Source organism: Lampetra planeri, unplaced genomic scaffold (assembly GCF_965212315.1).
Source record: "Lampetra planeri unplaced genomic scaffold, kcLamPlan1.2.h2 scaffold_211, whole genome shotgun sequence".
NCBI lineage: Eukaryota > Metazoa > Chordata > Hyperoartia > Petromyzontiformes > Petromyzontidae > Lampetra > Lampetra planeri.
This window is the reverse complement of record NW_027614872.1, coordinates 78,969-92,344: the sequence shown is the minus strand read 5'-3', so window position 1 is coordinate 92,344 and position 13,376 is coordinate 78,969. Positions and strand designations below refer to the sequence as shown.

General features: G+C 54.5%; 1 protein-coding gene across 1 annotated transcript in view; it reads right to left on the bottom strand.

Annotated features, from left to right (window-relative positions):
* The window catches only part of LOC144740396 (myosin-11-like), a 60,825-nt gene that overhangs the window by 30,505 nt on the left and 16,944 nt on the right, over positions 1-13,376 (bottom strand). Inside the window, exon 3 of the mRNA XM_078623247.1 lies at positions 3,224-3,380. Coding sequence (XP_078479373.1) covers positions 3,224-3,380 — 157 coding nt within the window. The remainder of the gene's footprint in view (positions 1-3,223; positions 3,381-13,376) is intronic.

Sequence of the window (13,376 nt, the reverse complement as noted above, 5' to 3'; positions counted from 1 at the left end):
CATCATCATCACCACCATCATCATTATCACCACCACCATCATCACCACCATCATCATCACCACCATCATCATCATCATCACCATCACCACCATCATCATCATCACCATCATCACCATCACCATCATCACCATCACCATCATCACCATCATCATCACCATCACCATCATCACCATCATCACCATCACCACCATCATCATCACCACCATCATCATTATCACCACCACCACCATCATCATCATCACCACCACCATCACCACCATCATCATCACCACCACCATCATCATCACAATCATCATCACCATCATCATCACCATCATCATCACCACCATCATCACCACCATCATCACCACCATCATCACCATCATCATCACCATCATCACCATCACCATCATCACCATCATCACCACCATCATCACCATCATCATCACCATCATCACCATCACCATCATCACCACCATCATCATCACCATCATCACCACCATCATCATCATCACCATCATCATCACCGTCATCATCACCACCATGATCACCATCACCAGTAGTGGGGGTGAGTGTGGTGGTGGGGGGGGTGAGTGTGGTGGTAGTGGGGGTGAGTGTGGTAGTGGGGTGGTGAGTGTGGTAGTGGTGGGGGGTGAGTGTGGGGGTGAGTGTGGTAGTAGTGGGGGTGAGTGTGGTGGTGGGTGGGGGTGAGTGTGGTGGGGGTGAGTGTGAGTGTGGTAGTGGGGTGGTGAGTGTGGTGGTGGGTGGGTGAGTGTGGGGGTAGTGGGGGTGAGTGTGGTGGTAGTGGGGGTGAGTGTGGTGGTGGGTGGGGGTGAGTGTGGTAGTGGTGGGGGGTGAGTGTGGGGGTAGTGGGGTGAGTGTGGTAGTAGTGGGGGTGAGTGTGGTGGTGGGTGGGGGTGAGTGTGGTAGTGGTGGGGGGTGAGTGTGGTGGTGGGTGGGGGTGAGTGTGGTGGTAGTGGGAGTGAGTGTGGTGGTGGGTGGGGGTGAGTGTGGTGGTGGGTGGGGGTGAGTGTGGTAGTAGTGGGGGTGAGTGTGGTGGTGGGTGGGGGTGAGTGTGGTGGTAGTGGGGGTGAGTGTGGTAGTAGTGGGGGTGAGTGTGGTGGTGGGTGGGGGTGAGTGTGGTAGTAGTGGGGGTGAGTGTGGTAGTAGTGGGGGTGAGTGTGGTGGTGGGTGGGGGTGAGTGTGGTAGTGGGGTGGTGAGTGTGGTAGTGGTGGAGGGTGAGTGTGGTGGTGGGTGGGGGTGAGTGTGGTGGTGGGTGGGGGTGAGTGTGGTAGTGGGTGGGGGTGAGTGTGGTAGTAGTGGGGGTGAGTGTGGTAGTAGTGGGGGTGAGTGTGGTGGTGGGTGGGGGTGAGTGTGGTAGTAGTGGGGGTGAGTGTGGTAGTAGTGGGGGTGAGTGTGGTGGTGGGTGGGGGTGAGTGTGGTAGTAGTGGGGGTGAGTGTGGTAGTAGTGGGGGTGAGTGTGGTGGTGGGTGGGGGTGAGTGTGGTGGTGGTGGGGGGGTGAGTGTGGTGGTGGGTGGGGGTGAGTGTGGTGGTGGTGGGGGGGTGAGTGTGGTGGTGGTGGGGGGGTGAGTGTGGTGGTGGGTGGGGGGGTGAGTGTGGTGGGGGTGAGTGTGAGTGTGGTAGTGGGGTGGTGAGTGTGGTGGTGGGTGGGGGTGAGTGTGGTGGGGGTGAGTGTGAGTGTGGTAGTGGGGTGGTGAGTGTGGTGGTGGGTGGGTGAGTGTGGTGGTAGTGGGGGTGAGTGTGGTAGTAGTGGGGGTGAGTGTGGTAGTGGGGTGGTGAGTGTGGTAGTGGTGGGGGGTGAGTGTGGGGGTGAGTGTGGTAGTAGTGGGGGTGAGTGTGGTGGTGGGTGGGGGTGAGTGTGGTGGGGGTGAGTGTGAGTGTGGTAGTGGGGTGGTGAGTGTGGTGGTGGGTGGGTGAGTGTGGGGGTAGTGGGGGTGAGTGTGGTGGTAGTGGGGGTGAGTGTGGTGGTGGGTGGGGGTGAGTGTGGTAGTGGTGGGGGGGTGAGTGTGGGGGTAGTGGGGTGAGTGTGGTAGTAGTGGGGGTGAGTGTGGTGGTGGGTGGGGGTGAGTGTGGTAGTGGTGGGGGGTGAGTGTGGTGGTGGGTGGGGGTGAGTGTGGTGGTAGTGGGAGTGAGTGTGGTGGTGGGTGGGGGTGAGTGTGGTGGTGGGTGGGGGTGAGTGTGGTAGTAGTGGGGGTGAGTGTGGTGGTGGGTGGGGGTGAGTGTGGTGGTAGTGGGGGGTGAGTGTGGTAGTAGTGGGGGTGAGTGTGGTGGTGGGTGGGGGTGAGTGTGGTAGTAGTGGGGGGTGAGTGTGGTAGTAGTGGGGGTGAGTGTGGTGGTGGGTGGGGTGGTGAGTGTGGTAGTGGTGGAGGGTGAGTGTGGTGGTGGGTGGGGGTGAGTGTGGTGGTGGGTGGGGGTGAGTGTGGTAGTGGGTGGGGGTGAGTGTGGTAGTAGTGGGGGTGAGTGTGGTAGTAGTGGGGGTGAGTGTGGTGGTGGGTGGGGGTGAGTGTGGTAGTAGTGGGGGTGAGTGTGGTAGTAGTGGGGGTGAGTGTGGTGGTGGGTGGGGGTGAGTGTGGTAGTAGTGGGGGTGAGTGTGGTAGTAGTGGGGGTGAGTGTGGTGGTGGGTGGGGGTGAGTGTGGTGGTGGTGGGGGGGTGAGTGTGGTGGTGGGTGGGGGTGAGTGTGGTGGTGGTGGGGGGGTGAGTGTGGTGGTGGTGGGGGGGTGAGTGTGGTGGTGGGTGGGGGGGGTGAGTGTGGTGGGGGTGAGTGTGAGTGTGGTAGTGGGGTGGTGAGTGTGGTGGTGGGTGGGGGTGAGTGTGGTGGGGGTGAGTGTGAGTGTGGTAGTGGGGTGGTGAGTGTGGTGGTGGGTGAGTGTGGTGGTAGTGGGGGTGAGTGTGGTGGTAGTGGGGGTGAGTGTGGTAGTAGTGGGGGTGAGTGTGGTGGTGGGTGGGGGTGAGTGTGGTAGTGGGGTGGTGAGTGTGGTAGTGGTGGGGGGTGAGTGTGGGGGTGAGTATGGTAGTAGTGGGGGTGAGTGTGGTGGTGGTGGGTGAGTGTGGTAGTGGTGGGGGGTGAGTGTGGGGGTGAGTGTGGTAGTAGTGGGGTGGTGAGTCTGGTGGTGGGTGGGTGAGTGTGGTAGTAGTGGGGGTGAGTGTGGTAGTAGTGGGGTGGGTGAGTGTGCTGGTGGGGTGGGTGAGTGTGGTGGAGGGTGGGTGAGCATGTGTCACCCTGCAGCATGCTGTGGTAGGCGGTGTCGGTGATGGCGTAGATGTGCGGAGGCATCTCGTGACGCTTCCTGCCCCGGTACATCTCCACGATCTTCTCCGAGTAGATGGGCAGGAACTTGTACGGGTTCACCACCACGCAGAACAGGCCCGAGTACGTCTACGCAGCGGCCACCACATCATCAGCATCATCAGCAACATCGTCATCAGCAACATCGTCAGCAGCAACATCGTCAGCAGCAACAACATCATCAACATCGTCATCAGCAACATCATCATCAGCATCATCGTCATCATCAACATCGTCATCATCAGCAACATCATCATCAGCAGCAGCATCATCATCAACATCGTCATCAGCAGCAACATCGTGGGGGGGGGGGGGGTAGGGGGGGCATCGTTGTTATCATGATTGGCAACGACTCGTCATCAGCAGCAACATCGTCATCAGCAGCAACATCGTCATCAGCAGCAACATCGTCATCAGCAGCAACATCGTCATCAGCAGCAACATCGTCATCAGCAGCAACATCGTCATCAGCAGCAACATCGTCATCAGCGTAATCAGCATTCGCGTAATCAACAACAACAATAACAGCATAATCAACATCACCACCACGCAGAACAGTCCAGAGTATATCTACACAGCGTCATCAGCAGCAGGAGCATCATCATCAGCAGCAGCATCATCATCATCAGCAACATCATCAGCATCATCATCAGCAACATCATCAGCATCATCATCAGCAACATCATCAGCATCATAATCAGCATCATCATCAGCAACATCATCATAATCATCATCAGCAGCAGCAACATCATCAGCAGCATCATCCTGACGCCTGCTGTACATTTGGAGTTTGCGTGTCTCTCTTTCATCATCACGGTGGCTAGGAGATGTTAACTACCTCGCCTGGTGCGCAGGAGGTCGTGGGTTCGATCCCGACTCTGACGACGCCTGTTGCTGTATATTCGGAGTTCACGGTGTCTCTCTCTCCCCGTGGTCGCGCTGCTGTAGTGTATAGTGTAGTGTATAGTGTAGTGTATAGTGTAGTGTATAGTGTAGTGTATAGTGTAGTGTATAGTGTAGTGTATAGTGTAGTGTATAGTGTAGTCTATAGTGTAGTGTATAGTGTAGTCTATAGTGTATAGTGTAGTGTATAGTGTAGTGTATAGTGTAGTGTATAGTGTGTAGTGTATAGTGTAGTGTATAGTGTAGTGTATAGTAGTGTATAGTGTAGTGTATAGTGTAGTGTATAGTGTAGTCTATAGTGTAGTGTATAGTAGTGTATAGTGTAGTGTATAGTGTAGTGTATAGTGTAGTGTATAGTGTAGTGTATAGTGTAGTGTATAGTGTAGTGTATAGTGTAGTCTATAGTGTAGTGTATAGTAGTGTATAGTGTAGTGTATAGTAGTGTATAGTGTAGTGTATAGTGTAGTGTATAGTAGTGTATAGTGTAGTGTATAGTGTAGTGTATAGTGTAGTGTATATTGTAGTGTATAGTGTAGTGTATAGTGTAGTGTATAGTAGTGTATAGTGTAGTGTATAGTGTAGTGTATAGTGTATAGTAGTGTATAGTGTAGTGTATAGTGGTGTATAGTAGTGTATAGTGTAGTGTATAGTGGTGTATAGTGTAGTGTATAGTGTAGTGTATAGTAGTGTATAGTGTAGTGTATAGTAGTGTCTAGTAGTGTAGTGTATAGTGTAGTGTATAGTGGTGTATAGTAGTGTATAGTGTAGTGTATAGTAGTGTCTAGTAGTGCAGAGCTGGAGTCTGTCGCCAGGACAGGCGGACTGAGACACGAGCTAACGTACGCTTAGAGTCATTTGCCTGCCATAAATTTCCACGCAAAATGTTGTGAAGCCACTTCCGTTGAGCCGTCATTTACCTGGTCGCTTCTAAAAGAAACGAGCTACATTACCCAGTGGCGCCTTACAACTGGTGACGTGGCTAACGAGGCATCGTCTAGATCGGGGGTGGGGAACGTCCCGTACGAGGCTCGCGAAATCATTTGGGTCTGGCCCTGCCAAGGCAACCGCACCTTTATAAGCAGTTGCGAGTATCAGCAACATCATCATCAACACCAGCTAACATCACACACACGCCTCGCCAAAGAAAAGCAGTTCCAGCCCATCGCATTAGGGGCGAGTTAATTCAACGTTTGACCAAATATAACGGGCTAATTTTTTAAGTTGATGATGTTTTATGGCCCCGCGAATGATGCTATCAATATCCAAACGGCCCTTGGCAGAAAAAAAGGTTCCTCACCCCCTGGTCTCGATGCTTGAGTCTATTTTCAGTGCCAAAAGTTTCACGAAGTCTGTGATTGCTGCTGGTCAGAGCACAAACTCTGTCTGAGTTGGACTCCTGCTGCTGTTGCTGCTGCTGATGGTTCTGGTGATGGAGTTCCCGGTTGACACGTTCCTGCTGTCGGAGTGACTGATGATCCAGCGCTCACTGATTCACTCACCCACTCACTAACTCACCCACCCACCCACTCATTAACACACCCACCCACTCGATCACCCACACAGCCACTCGCCCACTCGCTCGCTCACTCACTCACTGACTGACCCACTCACTAATTCAGCCACTCACTCGCTCGCTCACTCACTCGCCCACTCACTAACTCACCCACCCATCCACGCATTAACACACCCACCCACTCGATCACCCACACAGCCACTCGCCCACTCGCTCGCTCACTCACTGACTGACCCACTCACTCACTAATTCAGCCACTCACTCGCTCGCTCGCTCACTCACTCGCCCACTCACTTACTAACACACCCACTCGCCCACACACCCACACATTCGCTCACTCACCCACTCACTCACCCAGTGACTGATGATACAGCACTCTGATTCACTCACTCACTTACTCACCACTCACTCACCATCCACTCAGTCACTTACCTACCCACTCACATATCCACTTACAAACACACCCACCCACTCGCTCACACACACACCCACTCACACATCCACTCACTAACACACCCATTCACACATCCACTCACTAACACACCCTCTCACCCACACATTCGCTCGCTCACCCACCCACTCACCCACCCGCTCTCTCACTCACTCACTCACCGATCGACAGACCAACTCACTCACTAACTCACCCACCCACACTCACCCACTCACCCAGTGACTGACGGTACAGCACTCTGATTCACTCACTCACCACTCAACTCACCACCCACCCAGTCACTAACTCACTGACCCACCCACTCACACATCTACTCACTAACACGCCCACCCACTCACACATCTACTCACTAACTCACTCACCCACTCACACATCTACTCACTAACTCACCCACTCACTCACCACCCACCCAGTCACTAACTCACTCACCCACTCACACATCTACTCACTAACTCACCCACTCACTCACACATCTACTCACTAACTCACCCACCCACCCACTCACACATCTAATCACTAACTCACCCACTCACTCACCACCCACTCACTCACTAACACACCCACTCACTCACCACCCACATAGTCACTAACTCACCCACCCACTCACACATCTACTCACTAACACGCCCACCCACTCACGCATCTACTCACTCACCCACTCACATCTACTCACTAACACACCCACTCACTCACACATCTACTCACTAACTCACCCATTCACTCACACATCTACTCACTAACTCACCCACCCACTCACACATCTACTCACTAACTCACCCACCCACTCACACATCTACTCACTAACTCACCCACCCACTCACACATCTACTCACTAACACGCCCACCCACTCACGCATCTACTCACTCACCCACTCACATCTACTCACTAACACACCCACTCACTCACACATCTACTCACTAACTCACCCATCCACTCACACATCTACTCACTTACTCACCCACTCACTCACACATCTACTCACTCACCCACTCACTCACACATCTACTCACTAACTCACCCATTCACTCACACATCTACTCACTAACTCACCCACCCACCCACTCACCCAGTGACTGACGGTACAGCCCTTAACTGAATCCCTTCAGCCACTCGCTAACCATGCCACCGACATTTCACAGGCCCCCCAATTTACCCCCCCCCCCACCACCACTAAACCGGAGATATGATTTATAATAGGTGTGACTTTTGTGTTGGTGGGTAAGTTAAACAAGGGGGGCGGTGTGCTCCTGACACTTTAACGTCTCTGGGTTCTGCATCTGGAATATGAAGATTCTGTCTCGAACGCTCAGACAGACTGTCTCTGCCTCTCACCCTCACCGATGCATCTTTAGGGGATAATGGGAGGGGGGGGGGAGGGGGGTGGAAATTAAAACTTTAATCCAAACAGACGTCGGGACCGGACCCACACCATCGCCCCCTTTCTCCCATGGGTTCACGACCTCCTATAAACACGCGCGCGCACAAGGCAAAGATCCCCCGTGTAGCCCTTGGCAGACTGTTGGGGCAAGTGCTGTAAGCACGTACATACACACACACACACATCCACACACAAGGCAAAGATCCCCCGTATAGCGCTTGGCAGACTGTTGGGGCAAGTGCTGTTAGCACGTACATACACACACACACACATCCACACACAAGGCAAAGATCCCCCGTATAGCGCTTGGCAGTCTGTTGGGGCAAGTGCTGTTAGCACGTACATACACACACACACACATCCACACACAAGGCAAAGATCCCCCGTATAGCCTTTGGCAGACTGTTGGGGCAAGTGCTGTTAGCACGTACATACACACACATACGCGCGCACACACACACATCCACACACAAGACAAAGACCCCCGTATAGCCTGTAACAGACTGTAGGGGCAAGTGCTGTTAGCGAGCACCTATAAAGGCCGGCACGGCACACGAGGGGGTGGGTGGCCAGCACCACGCCCGGCCGCCTTTGTCTCCCTAGTGGCGATGTTTACTACACACCGCACCAGGTACTCGTTTGAGACTGAGTTGACCTAGGGGAGGCCCAGGACCGGTTCAGATAATCGCTGTCACCGGCGTTGGCCGTGAGCGGGAATCGAACTCGTGTCGCCGGTTTCGTAGCGCAGCGTAGCGCTAACCGCTGCACCACCGCTCCCCACACACACACACACGCACGCGCGCGCGCACAAAAAGACAAAGATCCCCCGTATAGCCTTAACATACTTTTGGGGGCAAAGTGCCATTTTCACACACACACACGCACGCGCGCGCGCGAGCGAGTGTGTGTGTGTGGGTGGGTGTGTGTGTGTCAGTAAACGACGCTAGCTAGACCCGTTATGTCCTGATATGGGCATAACTCACGGGATGCAGGGATCCTTTGCCCACCAAAGAGTCGTTGGGGATGCATGGACGGGTGCAGTGGGAGACGCGGAGAGCAGAACGAGTTGAACAACAAACATTGGTTGGTGGTGGTGGTGGTGGGGTGGTGGTCGTGGTGGTGGGGTGGTGGTGGTTGGGGTGGTGGTGGTGGTGGTGTGGTAGTGTGGTGGTGTGGTGGTGGTGGTGATGGTTGGGGTGGTGGGGTGGGGGGTGGTGGTGGTGGTGGGGTGGTGGTGGTGTGGTGGGGTGGTGTGGTGGGGGGGGTGGTGGTGGTTGGGTTGGTGGTGGTGGTTGTGGTGGGGTGGTGGTGGGGTGGTGGTGGTGGTTGGGGTGGTGGTGGGGTGGTGGTGGTTGGGGTGGTGGGGGTGGTGGGGGTGGGGGTGGTGGTGGTGATTAGGGTCGTGGTGGTGGGGGGGTGGTGGTTGGGGTGGTGGTGGTGATTGGGGTCGTGGTGGTGTGGTGGGGTTGGTGGTGGTGGGGTGGTGGTTGGGGTGGTGGTGGTTGAGGTGATGGTGGTAGGGGTTGGGGTGGTGGTGGTGGGGGGGGGGGGTGGTGGTGGTGGTTGGGGTGGTGGTTGGGGTGGTGGTGGTGGTGGTTGGGGTCGTGGTGATGGTGGTGGTGGTGATGGTGTGGTGGGGTGGTGGTGGTGATGTGGTGGTGGGGGGGGTGGTGGTGTGGTGGTGGTGTGGTGGTGGGGTGGTGGTTGGGGTGGTGGTGATGGTGGGGTGGTGGTGTGGTGGTGAGGGTTGGTGGTGGTGGTCGTGGGGTGGTGGTGGGGTGGTGATGGTGGTGGTGTGGTGGTTGGTGTGGTGGGGGTAGTTGGGGGTGGGTGGACAACACAGAGGGGGAACACATTTATCTGGCGTGGGGGTAGGAGCGGGGAGTTGGGGTCCATCGTTTTCCCATCATCATCATCATCGTCGTCATCGTCGTCTTCATCAGCCGTGGTCAAGCCACTGCTGATGAAGGCCTCTGTCAACCCACTCTCTGTGGTCGTGACCGCACGCTGCTACGCTCACGAAGACAAAAATCACCCCCCTACCACCACCACCGCCACCGCCACCTGTATAGCCTCAAACGAATGGAGGGGCAAGTGCTGTTAGCAAGCACCTATGAAGGTCGCCACGGGGCACAACAACAGGGCGTGTGGCCAGCGCCACGCCCGGCCGCCTTTGTCTCCCCAGCGGCGATGTTTAACACATCGCACCAGGTAGTCATTTGAGGCTGAGTGGACCTAGGGGAGGCCCAGGGCAGGTTCAGATAATCGTCGCCGGCGTTGGCCGTGAGCGGGAATCGAACTCTGGTCGCTGGGTTCGTAGCGCAGCACGCTAACCGCTGCGCCACCGCTCCCCACACAGACACACACACACAGACACACACAGACACACACACAGACACACTCACAGACACTCACACACCCACACAGACACACGTTCCCACACACACACAGACACACTCACAGACACACTCACACACACACTCGCACACACACACAGACACACGCTCCCACACTCACACACGCACACAGACACACGTTCCCACACACTCACACGTGCACACACCCACACCCACACAGACACACGCTCCCACACTCACACACCCACACAGACACATACTCCCACAAGAACTCCGCCACAGTGAGTCACACACACACAAACAGCATCGCCACTAATGCTTCTTTCCTGGAAACGCGATGGACTTTCTGATAGAGCCTCCCCCACCATGTTAATCACAAACATACAACCGAGTTAAACTCCACTTATCCCCATCACTGGATGGTTGCTCTTTACCGCAATCCTATTATCTGCTTTTAAAATACCTCCTGACATCCGCACGCACCGGTTAACCGTGGATACAACAAGCCGGGCAATACGAGGTTATAGGCGCAGCCCTGCAACGGCCCGTTCAAAGCAACTGACGGCAGCAGAGGCTGTAAGTGGGGGACGTCTCGAGATCGCCGTTACTCAGCGGGGGTGCTTGGCCTTCTCTTCCACGCCGGACAAAGGCCGACTTGGGGGATGCGGGAGCCGAACCGGCACTCACCTTCCCACGCCGCTGATCGGGTGGGGGGGGGGAGGGGGCTCGTGATTCCTGAACGCTCCATAACAACAACAACAAAGTTCGAAAAAAAGGTGCCTCGGATTTTGAAACGATTATAATTTTAGGGGGGGGGGGGGGAGGTACATTTTTTTGTGGAGTAACAAAAACAAATGCTTCAACCAATTTTGGAAATGTGGATTTTCGCAAGTTTAGTCTTATCTGGTATTTTGTCAGAGCGCTTTGCAAGGATGACGAATGGTGAGTTCGTTTTTGGTTGACGGGGAACATGGATGGGGGGGGGGTAATGAGAGGGAGGGGGGTGAGGTGAGGATGGGGGGGGGGGTGAGGGAGAGGGGGGGGGGGGGTGAGGATGGGGGGGGGGTGGTGAGGTGAGGAAGGGTGAGGATGGTGAGGGAGGGTGATGGTAGTGAGAGGGAGGGGTGGTGAGGTGAGGTGAGGAAGGGGGGGGGGGGGATGGTGAGGGAGGGTGATGGTAGGGGGAGGGAGGGGTGATGAGGTGAGGTGAGGAACGGGGGGATGGTGAGGGAAGGTGATGGTAGTGAGAGGGAGGGGTGGTGAGGTGAGGGAGGATGGTGAGGACGGTGAGGGAGGGTGATGATAGGGGGGGGGGGTGGTGAGGTGAGGATGATGAGGGTGTTCAAGACGTGCGCTGGACGTAGTAGGAGTGGAGGGATGACGCTTTTGAAAAACAAAAAAACCCGAGTCTCGAGTGAGCATCGAACCCAAACTCTCTTCCCTCCGTGCCCAGAATGTGTCAGTCGGCTCCACAGCCCCTTTCTCTAGAACGTCGCGCGAACGTTCCAGGGGCCACGTGGTGAGCGGTGGCGCAGTGATTGGCGCACTCACGCGCTGCAAAAAAAAACCCGAGTTCAGTCGACCGCAGAGGTCGCAAACGGGTTTTGATTCCTTACCCGTATCCGTACCTGGCCGCACCAGGGTTGATTCCTTACCCGTACCCGTACCCGGCCGCACCAGGGTCGCAAACGGGTACCTGTACCCGTACCTGGCTGGGTAGCCGGGTATCGGGTAGGGTACGGGTATCGGGTACCCGGTTGCGACCTCTGGTCGACCTCGGGGCCAACGTCAACGGTGAGATAATTGAGGGTTCAGTAACTTATCTTGGTGCTTGCAGTAGGGGCAAGGCCACCTTGTTGTTGTTGGTGTTGTTGTTGGTGTTGTTGTTGTTGTTGATGTTGTCTTGGGGGGGGGTGGGGGGGGTATTTGACTGCTCTGCTCCGTGAGTCGGAAGGACATCACGGACGCAAGCCACGTGGCGCGTTTGCCCGGTGCGCTAACCACTGCGCCACCGCTCCCCCACTCCCACGCCCCCCACCCCCACCCATGCTTACAGACCCCCCCCACCCCCAATAGGTTGATATCTCAGTGGGCCTTGCTTGGTAAGGAAGAAGTGATGTGGTTTTATTTCTACATTTTGTTGGGTCATTTAAGAAAAATATATTTCCGATACTTTGCATTCCTGTGTTTTCAATCGCACGGTGGCTAGGAGATGTTGACTACCTCGCCTGGTGTACAGGAGGTCGTGGGTTCGATCCCGACTCTGAAGCCTGTTGCTGTAGATTTGGAGTTTGCGTGTCTCTCTCTCTCTCTCATCATCATCACGGTGGCTCGGAGATGTTGACTACCTCGCCTGGTGTACAGGAGGTCATGGGCTCGATCCCGACCCTGACGCCTGCTGTGTATTTGGAGTTTGCGTGTCTCTCATCATCATCACGGTGGCTAGGAGATGTTAACTACCTCGCCTGGTATACAGGAAGTCGTGGGTTCGATCCCGACTCTGACGCCTGCTGCTGTATATTTGGAGTTTGCGTGTCTCTCATCATCATCACGGTGGCTAGGAGATGTTGACTACCTCGCCTGGTGTGCAGGAGGTCGTGGGTTCGATCCCGACCCTGACGCCTGCTGCTGTATATTTGGAGTTTGCGTGTCTCTCTCTCTCATCATCATGGTGGATAGGAGATGTTGACTACCTCGCCTGGTGTACAGGAGGTCGTGGGTTCGATCCCGACCCTGACGCCTGCTGCTGTATATTTGGAGTTTGCGTGTCTCTCTCTCTCTCCACGTGGTCGCGTGGATTTTTCTCCGGGTCCTCCGGTTTTTTCCCTCCACATTTAGAATGAACGTGGTGCGTTCAGAGTTATTTGGCGGTTGTAGATTTCCACACGATGACGATGATTATGATGATAAGCCACTTCGTTGAGCTATCGTTTGTCATGGCCAGCTCGCTTCTGAACACGAACTACACACTCTTAGGGTCTTTCGGTAAAGTCACGTAAGTAGAAGAATTGAATTCTAGATTTGAAGCTTTCGTGTAAAGTCACGTAGGTAAAATTAATAAAAGTAAAATAAAATAAAAATCACGACGTTTCGGAGGCAACACAAGCTTCCACCTGAAGACGGAAGCTTGTGTTGCCTCCGAAACGTCGTGATTTTTATTTTATTTTACTTTTATTAATTTTACCTACGTGACTTTACCGAAAAAAACCCACTGAGTATGAATGCCTGCAGTCACGAAAGCTTTGAATCAAGAGCTACACAGCACAGTGGACCTTAGCTGATAACATCAAACATTTCAACACCTCCATGTTCGATAACCAAAAATGGTGAACAAAAAAAATCTGTTTCATATTTTTCATACTTTCTCACCTGGCAAGAAAAATGTCCCATGGATACTTTTTTGCGCGTATGCGTAAAGTTTTGCCGTTGTAACGCTTTCGTGACTGCAGGGATTCATCTTCTTGGTTCTTTCGGTAAAGTCAC